This window comes from Nannobrachium achirus (genome assembly GCF_963921795.1).
Source record: "Nannobrachium achirus genome assembly, chromosome: 2".
NCBI classification, from domain to species: Eukaryota; Metazoa; Chordata; class Actinopteri; order Myctophiformes; family Myctophidae; genus Nannobrachium; species Nannobrachium achirus.
This window is the reverse complement of record NC_137811.1, coordinates 71,408,726-71,431,039: the sequence shown is the minus strand read 5'-3', so window position 1 is coordinate 71,431,039 and position 22,314 is coordinate 71,408,726. Positions and strand designations below refer to the sequence as shown.

Sequence of the window (22,314 nt, the reverse complement as noted above, 5' to 3'; positions counted from 1 at the left end):
CAAAAGGTCCTTTTCTACCATAACATTATATCCCTCGGGACTTCTGAAAAGCATTGGACCGAACGAGAGTTCGGAAATTTTCACGTCGGAAAACACAACTCACCGAACATTTCGGTCGAAGTATGGAGAGGCGTTTAATGTTTGCATTTCTGCCTAATAAAGCCATAAAACAAGAAATAAAGTAATACACTCATTTGATTTAATCTCAAACACAATATTTCACAATATCAATTCTTACCAATGTCGGCTTGGGCCCGCTTCTTCTCTTCCACTGACTTTGGGAGCCAGTCGCCATCAGCAACACCATCATCATCATCATCATCTTCATCATCCACGTCCATCTGGAGGTTAGGAGACTCTGGGTCCAGGTCGTTGGAGCGTCCTGGACGTCTTGCCTTCCTGCCACTACGGCGACGCCCAGCAGGACTCTCATCCACTGCCTTGTCGGCGTCTTGGTCTCGAACACGCCGACTAGAGGCTTGACAGACAGCAGAAGACGTTAATTCAATGTTGGATTTTGGTCAGATTGGTTATTTTTGGTTGAGGTTGAAAAAGCTTTGTTGATTCAATGTTTAATTGCAGATACCATTTCAATAATTGAATGTAGTATGACTCTATGACAAATGACTCTGGGCCCCAACGTTGTATTGCGTTGTATGCATCACGGTAGTTACGCCCCTGAATCACATTCATTGTAACTTATTTAGATCAGTAATATGGTATAATTGCGATTGTAGGTTGCAAGTTTACTATGAAAACCGGCACATCTTGTCCGCGTATCTCTGTCTGTCACGCATGACGCTGTGGTTCCCCTGACACATTAGTCCATGGGCTAGACGAGATGTCGGTACCATCAAAAGGGACAAAACATAATGTGGTATCATTTTGTTCGTATGACATCCAGGAGTGAGAAAATGTATGATAGCAGTTTCAGAAGGGTAGCTGAATAACATTTTAGGGGAATAATCGGAATATATCCCATCAACGTTCTATACAGGAGGAAAATACCCAGAAAGAAAATCTGCTTTAAGTAGGATGTGAGGGGTCTAACTAGGGATTTGTCATGATTCTGAATCCATTGCAAGCATTTGTTTTGCACAAAAAAACATTCCTTGGGCAAAATATGGCCCCACAAAACGATGGTTTAGTGATGAGTCATCACTTTTCACAGTTTTGTGGGTGTTTTTGGGGGCCATTTTCTAGCCCAAGGAAAGTTATGCTTGCAATGGATTCAGCATCATGACAAACCCCTAGTTAGACCCCTCACATGATCCTACTTAAAGCAGATTTTTTTCTGGGTATTTTCCTCCTGTATAGAAAGTCATCAGATGTCAGACATAATGTGGTGTGTGTTTACCTTCCTCTCCTTCCTTTGTATCACTTTGCCATTTTTTCCTTCCCAATCTGTATTGGCCGATACCGATACCATTCCGATACAGTCCTTAAAGCAATAAAAAATATTAAAAAATTAAAATATATATATATATTATAATTTTTACAGCTGTATACTAACCGATATGACCAGAGGACACTCACTTTCCCATAATTTGACCCCTAACCCTCCCTCATTTCAAAAAAGTGCAAGTCCACCGACCATAAGTCAAGGGTTTACGTTCTTCTGACTTGACACGTGCTAAGCTTTGACCGGCAAACTCAACCACCCCATTCGAACGATATCAACGCACCAAATGTGAATTTGTCACGTTGTTTCAGACCATTGAATGGTGCAGTAGCCGAGATACTGAGCTAGCTTGTTGTCACACCATTGATTGGGAGAAAAAGTAGCTGCGCCATATAAAGTATAGTTATTGACCATGATGGAGGCCAACCCACTGAGTGATGACAAAAACCTACTTCCACGTATTGAATGGTGACAACGAGTTACTGGTAGCTCAGTATCTTGGCTACCGCAGCATGCTATAGAGCAGTGGTTCTCAAACTGTTTTGGCTGCAGTACCCCCTAATACAGATCTTTCAAGCCAAGTACCCCCTTCCCTGAATAAAGCATTTTGCTTATCAAAAGCTCATCAAAAGCCCAGTTCATGGCTTTCCATGGCTTTCTATTCAATAACAGTTGTACTAGTCAAGTTATTGATGTAATTTGGGTTTACAATTTACAGATTAGTAGGTTCATACAAAGACTGTCAATATTTTGTCATTACCCATAACAGTAAAATACATCCCATTTTCTCCTGTACCCCCTGCAGTACCCCCGCGTACCCTATACAAAAATAAAGTGATTGTGGCAAAAATAATTGCGGCCAACGATATCATCGCGGTAATCAAAATATGCTCGAAACTTAGGATAGCATCTGGAGCAAGCCATCCTTGCTCCAGCTGCCACGCTCTACTGGCATAGCGACCGACGGTCAGCGACAGCGCGTACTCACCACCCTCGTAGTCACCATCGAAGTCCCAGTCATCTTCATCCTCGTCTTCAATCTGCTTCCATGGAACCTCCTGCCATGGATCGATCTCCTCTGTCTCACACTCCATGACCAGGTCAGGGTCCTTGTTGCTGCACACACACACACACACACACACACGCACGCACACGCACACGCACACACACGCACACACACACTCTTAACATTTTGAACACAGGTGGTGACATTGTACTGTAACTGTATGTTGATATCATGAGTTATTCATTGTTCTCCTATTTTCTCAGAATGTATTCACACACACACACACACTAGGGCTGCGAATCTTTGGGTATCCCACGATTCGATTCAGAATCGATTCTTGGTGTCACGATTCACGATTTTTTTTCGATTCTTTCAAATCCAAACGATTCGAATTCAGAAACGATTATTTTCCGATTTAAAAACAATTCTCGATTCAAAACGATTCTCTATTCAATTCATATCAGGATCTACTCAAGTCTGCTGGCATGAAAGCAGAGTGCATTTACGTAGCTTTTATAATTGTAAAACAAACAAAGGTAAATCCAAGACAACATGCTTGATTTATTCATGCTTGCACAAATTCTTTTAACTTGTAGAAACACAACATAATATCTAATAAATTATCGTAATAAAATAGATTTTTGGAAAATGAGAATCGATTCTGAATCTTACCATGTTAGAAACACGATTCGAATTCAAATCGATTTTTTCCAGCACCCCTAACACATACCTGTGGCGGGGCTTCTTGCCTTTGCCTTTCTTCTTGGCGGAGCCTCCAGCAGCCTCGGCCTCGGCCGTCTTCCGTGCACTTCTGGTCCCGTGCTTATGCTTATTGGCTGCCTTGGAGGGCGTGGCCACATCCATGCTGCTTGACTCCTCCCTCTCGTCATTCCACAGCCTGCGTCTAAAAGCCTTGGAAGGACCAATCATACATTTAAAGACTGACTCCGGACAAATCATGTTTTTTTTTAGTTTTTAACATGTTTTTGAAGCTTACCTATGGTGTATGGGTATCCTGGTGGTTTGTTAGCACTCTACTCTTCTCTAAAGCAGTGGTTCTCAAGCTTTTCAGGCCGCGACCCCCAAAATAATAATATTTTAACTGGGGTTCCCCCCCACCCACCCTGGCTAGCACGAAGAGTTCAGGCATTACATTTTGTAACACGGTTTTATTGTGAAAATAGTCTATTTTCACAATTTCTGCCTCTAATATTTGGCCAATGTTTCATTTGCCATTGTAGAGGTATTCAAAAAAGTCCTTCAATTGTCACTTTATAAATGTGCATACACCCTCTATACACTTAAACTTTATGTTGATTTGTTTACTGTTGAGTGAGAAAACAATGTTGCACATTAAGTTAATCATCTGGGGACCCCCCAAAATCCCGAAACCCAGAGTTTGAGAACCACTGCTCTAAAGCATCTGCTAGATGTTTACCCCCAAAAAATGGCCCCTTTGTGTGTGAAAGCGTATTGTCATCCTGTACAGCCAGGGACAGGCCAATCACGTCTCTTCAAATAGATGTGTACCTGCCCAGTTCACACGTTTATGCATGCGTAAGTCACCCTCTGATTGGGCAACATTATACCAGGAAGAGATCAGAAAGTAAATATAACACACAGAACCACCACGCTGGCCCAATTCCAATGTCCTCCCTAAGCTATATGCAGAATAGATATTCCAAATCTAGAGTGAACATTTTGAACTAAAATCTTTGCTTCTGGGGGTCCCTTCAACATATTTCGTTCCAGGGACCCCCAGACACAAAGATTTGAGTTAAAAATGTTCACTCTAGATTTGGGTCTTGGAATATCTATTCTGCATCTAGCTTAGGGGCACAGACTTGTTGGCAAAAGCTAAGTTGCAAGCCCTCAAGCCCTGCACCCACAATGACTTATGTGACGTCAGCTGGTAAGTGCTTAAGGGTGCATCCCCCTAGTGGCGAGAGAATGAACTTCTTGGCACTCATTTTGTATTTATTTTGCACATTTCTCATCCCCTTATTTTTTACTAAATATTAGGGATGTCTGATATTATCGGCCGTCTGATTTTATAGGCCGATATTAGCATAAAAGTTTATATCGGAAAATATCTGTATCGGTAAAAAATTACTGTATGGCAGTTAGGGGTGTGCCAAAAACCCCAAAGTGGAGTTTGGTCCCCAGCTAATGTTAGATAGTTAGCAACATGGGGCCATTTGGTTAAGCCTTAAACTGGTTTAAATCAAGGTTTATCTTTTAATCAGCTTGCACCAAACCTTAAATCTAGTTTTCATTAATCAGGTTTAGTTTTAAACGATCATTTTAATCTTGGTTTGAATTTTCACTGTAAACCTGGATTACTGTTAATCCTGTTGCACCACTACTTTAAACTTTGATTTAAACATCAGTAAGGGATTAATTTTAAACCTGCTGTAGAGGTGGTTTAAATGCAAACATGCCATTGACATGAATAGGGGTCCCCCTCCTGTGAGGGAAGCCCCACAGCAAGTAAGCTGCAGACAGCGTTTCACAGCTGAAAACAAACACCTCATCACATCCTTGTAGTACTGTACATCGGCTATTTTAAATTAGCGAACATTTAAATATTTACAGGGTCATACAGACATTTGTCATGGAAGCTTGTGGACTTCCCAATCAACATGGAGACGTTTTAATTTTCGAAATCGCTTCATAATTGACTCAAATGTGAATGTGATCAAAACTGTGGTCTTTTCTTGCTTCTAGCCACGCATCACCGCGCCGCACCGCACTGTAGCGTCCGAGCGTCACCGTCGTATGACGGGGAGCGTTATATTTTTGTTTTGTTTTGTTTTGGCTGCAGGCGCTCTTCTTAACATAGGCCTGCCCACATTCTCCTAGAAGTGAATACAAGAGTAACGCTAATGATATTAGGCTCAAGAGAATAGCATATTCCAGTTTGTTCCTCTATCGAAATCCAAGATGGAGGACATTTAATCCATGAATTAATGGCAGGTTATAGTTTTAATCACAGGCTAAGGGTTTAATCACAGATTTGTTAAGCAATGCTTAAATTTAAGTGGTGCAACACACCTCGATTTAAAATAAATCATAGATCAACAAAACCATGATTAACCCTAAACTAAGATTTATTTAATCCCTCATGGTGCAAGCCGCCCTGAGTGTACAAATGGAACCAAATGGAGCCATTCCATTTGTACACTCTCAATATGATTTTATAATATAAATTGGGGTCCAAGCGAGTCCTTGAAATTCAAATGGTTGAGAATCACTGCTAAATATTATATTAGCATATATCGTATCGGTATCGGAAATTAAGAGTTGGATATTATCGGTTATCGGTAAAAAAGTCAATATCGGACATCCCTACTAAATATATACGTATCTTCCATTCCGTCTCCCTTTGAGAACAGTGAGAAAGTACTACTGTTTGTTGACGTTCTAACAGCGATTCATGACCTATCTGCATATTTAAATGATTGACATTTGGAAGATTCCTCTAGTAACACTATTATATGAACTGTGGGTAATTCCTTTGCCAAAGCCTGCATAGGTGCGCACTTACGGAAACGGTGCATAAAAGGGCGGGGCCCGAGCCCTCACTGACTTCTACCCATTTCAATTGGAACAGTCCTCAAGCTAGAGGTCTTCACGGGGGCCCCGACCCCGAAATTACCCGAGGACCCGAGAGACCCGTAACGGGTTCGGTCAGTGTTTTATCATAATCAAACGGACCCGGGTCGGAAACGGCCGCATTTCCCTCGGAACACCTCGGAACCGGGACTGTAATCATCATGTGTATTACCCGAGTGGACCAGAGAGGACCCGTAATGATTGTACTGTTTGTATTTTATTTTTTATTTGTTGCAATTTTGCAAACTGTTAATACAGTATTCTATCATTCACTGTGTGTTTTTTTGTGTGCGGCGGCTGTGTGTGTGCGTGCGTGCGCTCCTGCAGCCAGCTGCATTCACTTCACTCAAGCCCGCCGGAGATTGGGGGAGGCGGACTGGCGGAGAAAAAGCAATTCGATTCAGGCTGACCTAGGATCAGTTAGTGCTGTAGGCTAGCGACTTTGCCTGGCTCCAGCCAATAGACCCGCCCACCCTCTGAGTGGACTGCGCTGGTCTGAAATCAGGCTAGTAGCGACTTGTCTCTATGTAGCCATGATCATGGAAAAAAAAGGTCTGTTTCATTTATTCCTCCAGTCCACATCTATTTACAAAGAAAACCTTTATGCATAGGCCTACGCACGCATATTAGCACGGCTGTTGCTGCGCTAATTTGTTTATTTAGCCTGGCTGTTCTGTTGTTTATTTCCTATGCGCTTTTTTGAAGGGATGTGTCTGTGTCGGGTCTCGGAATCATGGAAATAATCGAAATTCGGGACAAATTTCAACGGTACAATTAGGGTACGGGTCCTTAAAAAAGAATACAACTCGGAACGGGTCGGAATCGGAGGTAATGGTTACGGGGACACTCGGGTTTGGTTTTGTCAATTGATTATTATTTCGGACCCGGTCGGAATTGGTCAAAATGTGACTGTAAAAGCCACAGCACTGCTTTTCTTTGTTAGTTTATAGTTATTATTTGTATTATTATATTTGTGATTATTTGGTATTATTTGGCATGTTAGTCTATTAGTTTATGAGTTAATTGTTTATTGGATTATTGGTTTGGGCACCAGGGGCATGCCACTCCCAGGCCTGATTGATTGACAGGCTATATATAGGCCTGGGTGATTGGGGAAGGGCATGCACCTGGTGGACAAACGGTTTTTTACCAGTGCCACAGTGAAGAGCCTCAGAACTAGCCTGGAGAACGTGTTTGTATGACTTTATTTTGAGAATTAAACCTGCAACCAAACGGCAAGTCGCTTTGTGGACATTGTGTGCTTGTGTGCCTGCGTACAGCCTGAAACTGGGTGCATCAGTGAGTTTGTTTAGGAGGTTCATTTGGAACCAACAAGCTGCACTTTCAAAGTAAAAAACCCTGTCCTTTGAGAAGCTGGACAAGGAAAGAGCTTGAGAAGTGTTGGATTGATTTGGCATTGGAAAGCCACAACACTTAAAAGGGAGAAAACAAAAGGATATTGCGGTATGTAACTGAAACGGACACTGAAAAGCTGTACAGGAAAACGGCATAACTTTTGGAGTTATTCATTTTTGTGTTTGTCACTGCTAAAGCTCTTATTGGTGACCCGTTTGCTGCACTGCCGTCCGTTTTTATCCTTTTGTCACCGCTGGACTTTTATTGGTGATTTTTCTACAGTCCATTATTAGTATTTTTGTATGTCACTGTCGGACTTTTATCTGTGACATTATTGTTGTTTAGCCACTGCCACTGCCATTTTATTTTTGATACGTTTTTCTACTGGACCCTGTGAGCTCTGCACCGCACTTTAGGTGGGCAACATGTCAGACTGGTGGGGTTCTGATGAACCTCCTGAGCTCAGTCCAGAAGTTATTGACAAAATGTCAGACTGGTGGTATGCTGATGAACAGAGTCCAGAACCCGGTGACTGGTCGGATGATGACCCGCCTCCAGAACTAAGTCAGAAGGTCATTGACGAAATGGTGAAAAGATATGTTGCTAACATTCAGGAGGAGGACACGGTGAACACACCGCTTGCTTCCTTGTGTGAATGTGCAGCTCCAAGCCAGATGCAGGGTCTGGGGGAGCGCAGAGGGAGTTTTACCGCAAGTGTGGAGGGGAAGACACCTCCAGGAGAGGACAAAGAGACGTGGCAGGGAGAGGAGGCAAGTGTCTCACTCTCACAGTCCGGGCTGAAGGACCCACAGGCTCTGGAAAAGGTTCTGGAGCTGAAGGAGATCCGGTGGGAACAGCCGACCAGCCCTGCTGAAGAGGACATGGACGATGGTGAAATGGCGGCGGAGACGGGCGGCTCCTCTGCTGTCGGCGGCGCCCCATCCGAAACTGAAGAGGAGGACATGGACAACGGTGAGATGGCCGTGGAGACGGGCAGCTCCTCTGCTGTCGGCGACGCCCCATCCGAAACTGAAGAGGAGGACATGGACAACGGTGAGATGGCCGTGGAGACGGGCAGCTCCTCTGCTGTCGGCGGCGCCCCATCCGAAACTGAAGAGGAGGACATGGACAACGGTGAGATGGCCGTGGAGACGGGCAGCTCCTCTGCTGTCGGCGACGCCCCATCCGAAACTCAAGAGGACAGTGAGATGGCTGTGGAGACAGGCGGCTCCTCGGCTGTCAGTGATGTCACATCTGACGATGGACAGTGGTCCAAAAAGGATGGAGGCCGCAAGCGGCTGAACCAAAAGAAAATGAACAAAAAGCAGCGTGCCCAGGAGAAGAGGAAGCAGACGGAGCAGAAGGAGAGTGGGAAGGGTGAGGAGAAAGATGTGCCAGAAGAAAGGGGCCTACACGTACCTTTCTTTCTGTGGTGGCTTGAGGCCTTCATGAAGCCTTTAGCTGTCTGCTGCAAGACCTGAGCCACCTGCATCGACTACAACAGAGCTTGACTTTTCTCTCCTCCATCTTTCTCTTTCATTTCTTTCTTTTGCAGTGTCATCAAAGAAGAATCAGTCAAGACTAAATACAATACACATACCACATACCCTTGATTAATGATTCTAATGTTTATGGCTTCTTTAATGTTTTGTTTGTAATTGGTCATATAATTCCCAATTGGGGGGGAGTGTAAAAGCCACAGCACTGCTTTTCTTTGTTAGTTTATAGTTATTATTTGTATTATTATATTTGTGATTATTTGGTATTATTTGGCATGTTAGTCTATTAGTTTATGAGTTAATTGTTTATTGGATTATTGGTTTGGGCACCAGGGGCATGCCACTCCCAGGCCTGATTGATTGACAGGCTATATATAGGCCTGGGTGATTGGGGAAGGGCATGCACCTGGTGGACAAACGGTTTTTTACCAGTGCCACAGTGAAGAGCCTCAGAACTAGCCTGGAGAACGTGTTTGTATGACTTTATTTTGAGAATTAAACCTGCAACCAAACTTCAAGTCGCTTTGTGGACATTGTGTGCTTGTGTGCCTGCGTACAGCCTGAAACTGGGTGCATCAGTGAGTTTGTTTAGGAGGTTCGTTTGGAACCAACAAGCTGCACTTTCAGTGACGGTACTTTTCGATTTCGGTTCGCTTTTTTGGACCCGTGAAGACCTCTACCTCAAGCCCTCACTGACTTCATGTGAACGCGTGCCTAGTGTAAGTCAGTGAGTCAGTCAGCGAATTGGAATTGGGCCACTGTAAGCTTGTAGATCAGATCAAAACATAATGTGGCAGATTTTCAACACATGCTGTTGTCATTTTCCCTTAGCTGAGAGAGAGATGAAGCATGGACCCCTTAGCAGAGAAATCAACGTGGGCCTTGTAAAAACGGACTCCCGTGAAACAGATAACAATGAGAGGCAAAATAAAGAAAAAAATCTGATAATGACTGGTAGGAAGGAAGTCCAGGCAGGCTGTTTCTGTGTGTGTGTGTGTGTGTGTGTGTGTGTGTGTGTGTGTGTGTGTGTGTGTGTGTGTGTGTGTGTGTGTGTGTGTGTGTGTGTGTGTGTGTGTGTTAGAGCAGGGATACCCGACCGAAAACCCGTGGGGCCCGACAAGCCAGACGGGCTCGGGCCGGAAGCATTTTCATAATTAATTGTCGGACGTCGATTCGCCTCTGCCTACCTATGACATGCATCATGCACTCTCTCTGATGCTGCTCGCGCTAAACACTGCTGCAGCAACGGAGACATAACTGAGCATGGAGAAAAGTCCCACGCTGAGGTAAACACGTTGTTTTGGTTCGATTGGAAGTGGCGTGCCGCTGAATGGAACTCCTAGCTTGTGTTTCCAGTACTGTTCTTGCACTGGATGTTTATTTTCGGCGCTGAAACATAAGGTTCAAAAAACTGTCGGACACGGGTTCGGAACGGACAGAAAAAATGGGCCCGTTCCCAGCTCTAGTGCGTGTGTGTGTGTGTGTGTGTGTTGTGTTGTGTTGTGTTGCTAACCTCTTCATTGTGTTGTGTGTGTGTCGTGTTGCTAACTTCTTCATTGCGATTGCTGACCAGGAGGCCCCCGCCAGATCCAGACTGTCCCTGCCCGGCCAGTGCCACCCTCCTGATGGCAGCAGCGGTTGCAGCAGCAGTGCTCAGTGGTTGCAGTCCTTGAAGGGGAAACAACACAGAAACACACAATCATGGCATGGGGTACATCACTACAAACCAGCTGTCACTTGTTACAAACAGAAACCCCTTAACACATCGGACGCCCACGTGGTTTTGATGTCTTAATTTGCTGGTGCCCATGGCAACGCGTCATTTTACCTACCGGCGAGAGTACTGGCGAGAAAAGTAATCCGAGTAAATGTAATCCGAGTATGTCCTGTTTATTTCGCGAAAATCTTTTCTTTCAGTCAGGACCGTTTTTTTATAATTTCTAAGCCACAGTGTTTGTGTTACGGCATGTAGAAGAGGCTGCCGTTTTTAGAAAAAAATGAAAAAAGGAAGAGAATCCGGAGAAAACAGCATTTTTGTGCAGCCGCTAAACAGGAAGTCAACGAGACACACAGCACGTCCGGGTGACGTAATTGCGCGCTGCATGTTGGGAAATGGAGTTTGTTTCATCACCGCGGTAGCCAAGTGCAGTAGCTACAGTACAGTATAGTTTACTGTACAACGCGTCAAACGCGTCGTGGGCCTCCAGCGACATCAAAGAAATTGACTTGTAGACACCACGTGGGCATCCGATGTGTTAACAACCATTGACTACTACTAGTTCTAATCATTGGTTCGGTGGCTACTTGCCAAAGAAGATTGAGAACAGAGATTTATCGAGCATAGACACAATGTTCTAGTGTTGGGCTGGTGGGGAGTGTTAATATCCCCCCCCCCCCCCCCCCCCCACACACACACACACACACTTTTCCTTTTGAAGTAGAAAGAATTAAAAAGGAGCGGGATGTACCTGGGAAATTACCCAGCAGGGAGTTGGATGGAGTAGCAGCGGCTGGGGGCTGGTCACCGGCCGGCAGGTCCGGCTGTGTGTAGTCCCAACTCTTGTCGTTGTTGTATTTGACACTGAGGTTGACCTGCTTGGAGGAGGAAATGCGCAGCGTGCAGCACGCGTTGTAGATGTTCTGACCGTCCAGGGCCTTGGGGAGAGGAGAGGACATACACAGATACATGTCTCAGATGTAATATACCGTAGTTCTTTTTTGACAAGATGTCAGTCACAACATTGATAATTGGTGGTCTAGGTCTAATGCTCTCCGAAACGGGCATTGGTCCCAAAGACCTGGCATTGGTCTGGCTTTAGTCCCACAAGACAACACCACAAGACTGAACTGGAAAGACACCAAATGAGGTTGCATTGGTAGACAGGGTGAAATGGGTCTTACCAGTTTGGACCTTTGGGCGTTACTGGGATCGCTGTACTGGAGCAGGGCTTGGAACTGATTGTTCTTGGTGGAGGTGATTATCTTCGAGACTATGCCATACTTGGAGAAAATCTAAAAAAAAAAAAAAATAATAACAAAATCAAACCCAGTTTGAAGTGAGCAGTTTCTCGGCTGCTCAACAGCACCACTTGCTCTCCCAGGCTGGCCACTTGGTCACCCAGCGGTATTGCAGCTGTTTCCAGTACACTCATACATAGTTATAGTTGGAGTCTGTGAAAAGTGATGAATCATCACTAAACCATAGTTTTGTGGGGGACGTTTTTTGCCCAAAGAATGTTTTTTGTGGAAAACAAATGCTTGATTTGATTCAGAATCATGAAAAAACCCTAGTTTGACCCTTCACATTCTACTTAAAGCAGATTTATTATTATTTTCCTGTATATTAAACCCTCTCACAGCCAAATCGCCTTCCATCGCCATTTTGCTGAAGGCTGAGGTAGCCAGATCACCTTCCATCGCCTTTTTGATCATTTTTTGAATTTTTTGATATTTCTTTGACATTTTTAGAGCAAAAACTGACCATTCTAGGTTCATATGAGTCCAAGCATTGGATTTGCGATGGAAATGACGTCATCGCCGGAAACCGGAAATGGATCGTCTCTCCAACGTAAACAACATGTTATTTTCCCAATGGAAGCCATTACAGCAACGCTGCTATATCTCAGCGTCAATACGTCTATTGTGTGCCCCAGGCGATAGTCGCTAGGTTTTTTACACCATCAAGCGAGTGTGTGGCGCACAGGGTCCCACGCTCTTCCATCCCAACGCTAGCTCCGGTCCAATGTAAAGTGGATGGGCAGCCTAATATCATGAGGCCTAATAGCAAAGGCCGGAGACCTAATCGTTGGTGCTATCTAGTGGTACATTAAATCCACTACAGCCTACAATTATTTCATGCCGGCTAGAATGATGTACTGTATAACTGAAAAGTTTACAATATTCCTGGCTTATAAGCGCACAAGCATATTGTAAGTTGGCTGTGTATGAGTTAAAGTCAATGAGACCCCAACTTTGATTGGCTCCCACAAAGTTTCCCAAGGGAGTTGGGTTAGAAAATGTTCAGAGGTGATAGTAGACACCTTTATGAACATATCTGTGAAGAAAGCTATTAGTAAGCATTTAGTTCCCAGATTGGTCAAAGACTCGGCTAACTTTCCCTAACCATTACATATGCTACATTCATACATACAGTACATACATAGTTACATACACACTCAGTCAAGCATTGGGAGCGCTTGCACCTCTCCAAAAACTGTCATTTAAACCAGTGTTTCTCAAATAGAGGAGGTACTGCAGGGGGTACTCAAGATAATGCCCCCAAAAAAGTAAAATAGAAGTATAAATCATGATACTATCATTCATAGTTAGACAATTAACTACAATTGAATTAGGAAGAGAAACAACATGTTACAGTATGTTTAATGATGACACTTGGAGAAACTTGTGAGCCTGATAGTTGCCAACCCAAATTACATGGTACCAGGCAACTGGGATGTGTTTGAATGTTGTTTGAATGTAAGTTATTGACACGAAAACTGGACAGAAATGTTATGGCCACAGTGTTGAAACTCTCACTCCCTTTTTTATTTGTTGTGAAAAGGGGGGTTATCATATACCGCTAGTTATGTTAGTTACGCGGTTGGGAAATGTTGTCGGGTACAGGGGGTACTTGGATTTAAAAAAATCAGCAAAAAGGGGTACTCAAGCCAAAAAAGATTGAGAAACACTGATTTAAACCATAAAAAACAATTAACTGGAAGGAGCCACCTGACGACTTTGTGTTACAGAGCTCAACAGTGAGGATTTTGTAGTTACCTGATGCAGTGTGTCCAGTGTGACGGGGAATGACATGTTGTCAATGGTGATGTGGAGCACGGGGCTGGGAGATGCTGCCAGGGCCTGCTGAACATCAGAGCTGGGAGAACCACCCGAGTGGACCGCAGACACCTGGGCTCGCTGGGGAGGCCACAGACATTCCATTAACAGCGGAACACACCAGCATTAACAGATTAAACCCAGTATATCTTATCCTACGACAGTTTTACACAGTGAATATACGTGTATATGTATATTCTAACCTCTCTGCCTAGGAGAGGAGGACCATACAGTTGAGCTTCTTGCCTCCTCCAAACACTTTAATTCTTTTCTATTTTGGTGGAATATTTTTATTGTATTGTTTTTTTTAAAAGGTGCTGAATAAAAATCTAATCAAATCAAAGTTATTTCCTCCCAACAATATTAATTATTTTGTTTCTCAATGACAGTGAGACTGAGTTCTTGTTGTCCTAGTCTGTGTTTTTCCTCTTTCTTGGGGCTGCGCCCCATGCCAATGTAATAACTGGATGGGAGCTAAATGTCTCACCTGGGTGAAGTAGCCTGAATCGAAGCTCTCAAACTGAGTGTTGGAGACCTCCTGGTTCATCATGTTTGGTCTGGAAGCTACTGGATGAACTGGTGTTCTGCTGTAATGAGACATGCTGGGAGCCTGGAGAGGATAACTGCCATCAGGCTGCATAGCAGCAGGGAGAGAGGGGAGACAGGTCTGGGGGGTCTGTGTAGAAAGGTCCCTGTAGAAGGGTCCTTGTAGAACGGGGAGGGTCCTTGGGGGGATGGCGGGGTCATCAGTACCCATCAGGGACTCTCCTCCAGGGATGGGAATCATCTAGAACAACAAATACATATATTAGATTACAATTAAAGGACAACTTTAGTTTTTTACAACAAGGATTCATATTTTAGATTGTAATTAAAGAATATAAAAGATGAGTGTTAAAATTATTTAATTGACTTCTTTCTACTGTTTTAGAGATTCTTATTTCAGTGGTTGGGGGCATGCGTAGTGGCTAAAAATGTCATTTTCCACACAATAAGCCCGTTCCCAAGATACAACGCAACCTTTCATGGTTGGATGTGACTTATGGGGGCTAGAAGTGTTACTGTAAATAGCAATAAAGAAACTGCTGGCTTATTGTGTCTAAAATGACATATTTAGCCACTTATATATTTAGCCCCAATGCGTACGCATGCCCCACATTTTAGCACGGTAAACGTGATAAAACAATAGAACGAAGCAAATGAAAACATTTTAACACTCACTTTTTCTTTTCTCTAATTACAATCTAAAATATGAACCCTTGTTGTAAAAAAACAAAGTTGTCCTTTAAGGCTGGGACTTTAACTGATTAATTGCGATGAATTAATTACAGACAATTAACGCGATTAAAAGAATTAACGCATTTTAATCGCACTTTGTTTTTGCACCACAGAACCTTCTGTTTCGGGCATACCGATCATAGCGATGCACCAACCAAGAAGAGACAACAAACGCGAAGGGAGAAGTAGCCGATCAGAGCGCTTTGCTTGGCCCAAAGGATGCGAAATTTAGATTTAAAAAACTCACTCGTTGATTCACTCGTACAACAAAATGTGCTTTACTTGAGAAAAAAATGCTTCTCAGGTCAAATATCGATGTGCGATTAAAATGTGATTAGCCCAGCCCTAATTATAATACTAGTAAGACGTCTCAGGGCGACATGCAAGGCCATCTGGCCAGTGATGTACAGTATATCGGACCATTTACCCATATATGGAGACCCCTGGTACCCATATATGGAGATCCCTGTACTGTATATGGAGGTATGCCTTGAAAGCTCAAACATGCTCACTCAGTTATTTGTTATGTGAAAGTCCTATGATGTCTATGACATCTGACATCTGACATCATACCCTTTTATGCCCATACATGGAGATCCCTGTCTGTAGAACCAGCCGTTAGTGTGGTATGTGGCCGATGTGGCCTCCATATGGGCATTCCCATATGAAGTCCTGTTAGATATGGATTTAATATTGATGACATTAGGGAACTCCATACAGTATATGGGCATAAAAGGGATTCTGTTAGTGTGACATCACAGTGAAGCCAGAGCATGATGTCAGAGCGGCAAACCCATTCTGTTAAGAGTGGTTCCCCTGACATCACAGTGACGTCAGAGCATGGTTGTCCGAGAGACAAACCCATAGAACCACAGTGTCAGGCATGATACACACACACACACACACACACACACACACACACACACACACACACACACACACACACACACACACACACACACACACACACACACACACACACACACACACACACACACACACACACACACACACACACACACACACACACACACACACACACACACACACACACACACACACACATACGGACAAGCTGTGACCGTTTACATACTAAACTTGCGACCTATGGTGGCAATTAGACAGGTTTAAAGAACTGACCACTTGAGAAGGACTGCAGTCATCTTCATCAGTGGTCTTCTTCAACATGGGGCCCCTGTCATCTTCATGAGTAGTCTTCCTCGTCATGAGGGCCCGGTCAACGTCAGTGGTCTTCCTCACCTTGGGGGCGGGCTCGGCACCTCCTGATTGGAACAACATGCAATTAAATTGAATGCACTAGTTAATTAATTACACTCATTGATAATACACTTGTTAAATTAAGAGATTGGTTCTTAATCCTTTTAATTTCAAAGACTCTCCTAACTCTGAGAAAATAAAATGGATCCTTGTGGGTTCACTTGGTTCCATTTGTACACTCTCAGAGTTACAGTGACAGTTAAAACAGTGACTTATTCATATACAATACATGCAGCAAAATTGGACTTGTTGCGGGGGGGGGGGGGGGGTGTTTTGTGAAAGTTTTTGAATGATACAAAACTAAATGTAGGAAACCAAACATTAAGGGACCCATAAAAAAAGATTCGCGACCCACAAATGGGTCCCAACCCAGTGCTTGGGAAACAGTGTTGTAAAATCACAGATGATTATTGTATTCTCCGCTTTGAGAACTCTCTGTGACTCTCTGCATCATTCTTCTCTCTCTCTCTCTCTCTCTCTCCCCCTCCCCCTCTCCCTCTCCCTCTCTCTCTCTCTCTCTCTCTCTCTCTCTCTCATATCACGGTCTTCAGTGACGTCAGATTGAGAAGAGTGTGGAGAGAGGAGCCACTAGTTGGTTGTGATGTTCCACAGTCCTCTACATCAGCTTGTGTTTTCATGTGTTCAGTTGAGGTGCTGGCTACAGCCTCTGTCTCTCTGTCTGCATCATCACCTTCACTTCTCACTGCTAGTAATGTCAACGTGTATCCATCAGCCTCCTCTTGTAGCAGCTCCTCCTGTTCCTCTTTAATCTGTGGATGTTGTGGTGGTTCCTCTTGGTCCAGCTCCTCTTTACACACAGGGAGGGGCAGGACAGCTATGGGGGATGAAATGTGAGAAAAACCATTAAATGTTTGAACTGTACATTATTTCATGTTTTATAGCTTTGGTAGTTGGAAGACCTTCAACTCTAAAGTCTATTCTCATTCATTAAAAAAAAAATCCATTTGCTGCAAACATCCTAATTTCAAACAAATGCTTGGAGCATATTCCAGTTTGGATGTGTGTCTCTTTGTAACTAATTAACCCTATTACCAAAAAAAGAGGGGGAGAGAGCATGAAACGTACTGATGTCCAGAGAGAGAGAGAGAGAAAGAGAGAGAGAGAGAGCATGAAACGTACTGATGTCCAGAGAGAGAGAGAGAGAGAGAGAGAGAGAGAGAGAGAGAGAGAGAGAGAGAGAGCATGAAACGTACTGATGTCCAGAGAGAGAGAGAGAGAGAGAGAGAGAGAGAGAGAGAGAGAGAGAGAGAGAGAGAGAGAGAGAGAGAGCATGAAACGTACTGATGTCCAGGTGGTTTTCAGGTTCCTGTTTAACAGAAACACTCCAACTCATCTTCACCTTCAGGCTGGACTCTGCACACTGGTCTGCAATGAAGGAATACAATAAGGACTTTAATAATAAGGACTTTGATATGACATGAATAAGGACTTACCACTGACGATTACATTACTGACGATGGTTTTCACACCCATCCTTGCATATTTATATGAAAAACAAAATGGGTTGGCCGTCTCTCACAGTTCGTAGAGCACAACATTGTATCTTATTTATTAATAAATGCCTAAATCTCTGTTCTGTCTAATAAGAGGCAGATGGAACGGCATGAGCATGTAGCTAAGCTATCGGATCACCGTTGAGGAAAATCAACAAACGTAGGCTATTAATCGATTGTCACGCCACCGCATCGATGCAGAATAGCGACTGCATCGCAATGCAAGCTAATTAAAAAGTCCAATCCACAACTACACCACACTATCAATGACAACCTAGCCAAGTGTATTTACTATGTGCTCCATTTGAGCTCTCCGCTCCGTCTGTGGCTGTGTGCTGACTGGCTGCTGAGCGCTCTGCTCAGCGCTGCACGGCTGCAGGGCACTGGACAGATCAAGCATGGGTGACTGTTGACGTCACAGGCAAGAGAAAGCGAGTGCTTGATTTGTTCAAAAATAAAATGACCATATTCCCCATCCACCTTCACCACTACTGCACTGACAAAACGGACGGAGCCAAGAAGAGAAAAAAAGTGCTCCTCTTCTCACTGCTGCTCAACGCAGCCTTGATGAATAAACATCCAATGCAAGGTGAAGTAGTGGGAACACAAGCAGGGAGCTCCATTCAGCGGCACGCCACTTCCAATGAAACCACACCATTGCGTTTACCTCAGCGTGGGACTTTTCTCCATGCTCAGAGTTATGTCTCCGGCTGCAACATTAGCGCGAGCAGCCACACACACAGTGCAACACACATGGGCACACAGGAGTTGCACGCTGCGTGTATCATCAGAGAGAGTGCATGATGCATGTCATAGGAAGGCAGAGCCAGAGGCTATAGCAAAAATCTGTCCGACCCGAATCGACGTCCGACAATTTATTATGAAAATGCGTCCGACCCGAGCCCGTACCCTCGGGTACTGACGGGCCCCTAGGGTTTTCGGTCGGGTATCCCAGCTCTAACACACACACACACACACACACACACACACACACACACACACACACACACACACACACACACACACACACACACACACACACACACACACACACACACACACACACACACACACACACACACACACACACACCTTTAGGTGAAGTTAGCAACCGGAGGCTGGAGTCAGAGGTTATCCATGAGGTCATCCATTCTGGTAAATATCTTCTCTTCTTCTGTTCAGGAGAACAGGCAGCTCTTCTGTCTCCTGGGGTTGTCTAGAAACAAAAACAACAAATAGATGTTATAGCGAACAGTTCCATCTCGTGTAAACAAAAATTGGAATCAGTCTCACTGGAAAACACATGAAATGACATCAATGAAAAATGAGATCCGCAACCTGTCTATTTTTTTACCATGCTTGACCGAGTGTGTAGCTATGTACAGTATGTTTTGGGTGAGGCATACGAGTAGCAACAGCTGCTGCCATGGACGATTAAAGAGGTTAGAGGGTGACCTCTAGTGGACAGAAGGGACTTCATGTTCTGGGAGCAACATCATGGAACAAGAATTCATATATACTGTATAGCTTAATGGAATGAACTGCTCAAATGCACCGCTCACTTCAAACTGGGTTTTATTTCTTTGAGGAAACAACTTTATCTCTGCTCATTTGTTTGTACTGCATGTGAGAGTGAGACAAACTGTTTCAACAGGCCATCATTTGAGAACTGCTGGGCGAAATGACTTGCTTTTTCTTTTTTTCTTTTTTCTTTTTTTGCAGAAGCACAGAGAGAACCTCCGACATTACCAATGATCCAGGGATCGAGCTTACTGGAGATATTCGATATGAAAGATATTCGATCATTCCATCATTAAGTTAATTTGCTATTTACTGCCTTGTGCAACTTATTGTTTAAAAAGCTGATGACGCCAAACAGAAATAGTCATTTTTATGTTCCAATCATGTACAACGGAAAAACAACACGAAATCTGGAATCAGCAATTATTTGAGTGACAATTTAATGGTCAAATAAAATGCCAGGATGGCGACAGGCAGCCCTATCATACCTTAGAGACAGCGATCTGGTCCTCGGAGAGGGAGACAGGGTGTTTGTTCGTTCTATTGTTTTATTGCGTTTACCATACTAAAATGTGGGGCATTTATGCGCATCGGGGCCAGGGTTTCCGCTAGGCATTTTTGGGGCCGGCCACCGTGGCCGGCAGGATTATAGTTTACCGGCCAATCAATTAATTTATCGGCCATATTATATTGAACGTCACACGTGTTTGCAGATGAGATACTGTATGTGCATGGTGCACATAATAATTACCCCATTTTATGTGCTGGGCTTCCTTAATTGCTCTTTATCACAGATGCAATTGAAATCTGTTCCTGAGTTAACAAAATAATATCCTTACTACTTATGTTATGTAGTAGTATAAAGAAGTGAATATGTTAAAGTGGGCGCGCAACACAAGCGAACCGTTTGCGCGCCCTGCCACACAGTAGACTACGTGGCCTACAAATTAATAAGTTAATTGTATTCTATATGATTTTGGCTTCACCGTCTCATGAAACCTTTATATGCAAACACACAACATTTGTTTTGTTTTGTTAATGTTATGTTGGTGCAAGGAAGGTTACTAACTTGCCTCTGTTGCTTTGACCACGATGGGATCACATCCATGCGATCAGAAAGTCATTATAATATCCACGATTCCACAGAGTTCGGGTCCCTTTTTCATTATCGTCTACTCTGGGTCCAGCTTGGTCTAGAACCCCAGTTCTGTTCTGATTATAACACTAGCGCATTAATGTAAGGCTATCAACTTGACGGAGCTGTGAAACGTGATGTGTGCTTCTCCGTAAGGCCGTGTGCTTGTCTAAAATAGCAGACATACAAGCTCACAGCGATGCGCGTTTCGACTTGTTGTGAGCTTGAAGCTCCTATATTTCCAATGCACGTAACATAGAGATGGGATTTATGGCTATTTGAAGTGAGCCGGATCTCTGGGATCCGTTCCTTTCAAAGAGCCGTTCAAAAGACTAGCGTGCTTTTCCCACCACTGTTCAGGAACGGCTCCCTACTGTGAACCGTTCATTTCAAAGAGCCGTTCAAAAGACTTGATTCGTTCGCGAAAGTCCCACCTCTAACAGCGCAGCATGAAGCAGCTCCGCTGTCGTCAGACTCACAGAAGACAGAACATGATACAAATTTAAAATTATGATAGGTTTTAATGGTTGTAGCTTACTACTTTAGACAAATAATTATGTGAATAATAAGATTAAATGATAAAATAGCCTAAGAGGCATTTTCCCAGCCGGCCACGGTGGCCGGTGGACTTTATAATTACCGGCCAATGAAACATTTAACCGGCCAATGGCCGGTAAATACCGGCTAACGGAATCTCTGATCGGGGCATGCGTACAAATGGCTAAATATGTCTTTTTAGACACAATAAGCCAGCAGTTTCTTTATTGCTATTTACAGTAACACTTCTAGCCCCCATAAGTCACATACAACCATGAAAGGTTGCGTTGTATCTTGGGAATGGGCTTATTCTGTGTAAAATTACATATTTAGCCTCTTGTACGCATGCCCCCAGCCACTGAAATAAGAATCTCTAAAACAATAGAATGAAGTAAATGAAATCATTTTAACACTCATCTTTCATATTCTTTAATTACAATCTAAAATATGAACCCTTGTTGTAAAAAAACAAAGTTGTCCTTTAAACCCCAGCTCACAACGTGACACAGTGTGAGCTTGTAGATCTGCTATTTGTGGTGAAGAGAGTTGGTGCAGATGGAAAAAGCACTCATCAAGTCCAATGCAACTCAGGTCTGTTTCATTAAATCTAGGTTTAAGTGGTGAAACTGAAGTGATGTTGATGAATTCCAAATATTATCACAGTATTCTGAGGCATCCCCTGGACGTCCAGGGTTAAGAGCTATTCACTTCACTGCGGTGTAGTTTTCTAGCTATCACCCTTTAAAAATACATAACAAAGCCTAGGTGATAGCTAGGAAACTACGAGGTGAAATGAATAGCTCTTCACCCTGGACTCTGTTAGAGCCTTAAGAAACCCTGGTGTAAAGAGAGACTCACCGCCCCAAAAGGTCTTCTCTTCACCTCCATCCGTCCATCAGGCAGGTTGATGAAAGCCCCTCCCTCTGGGGGAACCAGCTCCAACCGCGACATCACACTGCACGCAGTGCACGGCACACACACACACGCACGCACACACACACACACACACACACACACACACGCGCATGCACACACACACACACACACACACACACACACACACACACACACACACACACACACACACACACACACACACACACACACACACACACACACACACACACACACACACACACACACACACACACACACACACACACACACACACAGATTGAATACATTATGGGTAGTGTTTGCATAGCAAAAGCACAGCACAGGACAAATACAGTTCAGATACACAGTCTTTAAAACTGTAAACCAAAATGTAAAACTTTGGCTACTCACAGACTACATACAAATTATGAAAAGAAAAGAAAAAAAATGATTGACTGATA

At 43.7% G+C, this 22,314-nt stretch overlaps 1 protein-coding gene across 1 annotated transcript in view; it reads right to left on the bottom strand.

Moving 5' to 3' along the window:
• The window catches only part of LOC308295226 (uncharacterized protein), a 33,893-nt gene extending 11,928 nt beyond the window's left edge, over positions 1–21,965 (bottom strand). Inside the window, exons 1-14 of the mRNA XM_080738235.1 lie at positions 21,836–21,965; positions 18,877–19,000; positions 17,573–17,656; positions 16,962–17,105; positions 16,133–16,275; positions 14,202–14,501; positions 13,655–13,795; positions 11,780–11,890; positions 11,347–11,533; positions 10,392–10,546; positions 3,139–3,320; positions 2,391–2,518; positions 1,358–1,441; positions 239–478 (exon numbers count right to left, since the gene is read on the bottom strand). Of these exons, the coding sequence (XP_080594361.1) occupies positions 239–478; positions 1,358–1,441; positions 2,391–2,518; positions 3,139–3,320; positions 10,392–10,546; positions 11,347–11,533; positions 11,780–11,890; positions 13,655–13,795; positions 14,202–14,501; positions 16,133–16,275; positions 16,962–17,105; positions 17,573–17,656; positions 18,877–19,000; positions 21,836–21,928 (2,116 nt within the window). The 5' untranslated portion in view covers positions 21,929–21,965. The remainder of the gene's footprint in view (positions 1–238; positions 479–1,357; positions 1,442–2,390; positions 2,519–3,138; positions 3,321–10,391; positions 10,547–11,346; positions 11,534–11,779; positions 11,891–13,654; positions 13,796–14,201; positions 14,502–16,132; positions 16,276–16,961; positions 17,106–17,572; positions 17,657–18,876; positions 19,001–21,835) is intronic.
• Positions 21,966–22,314: the final 349 nt, after the last annotated feature.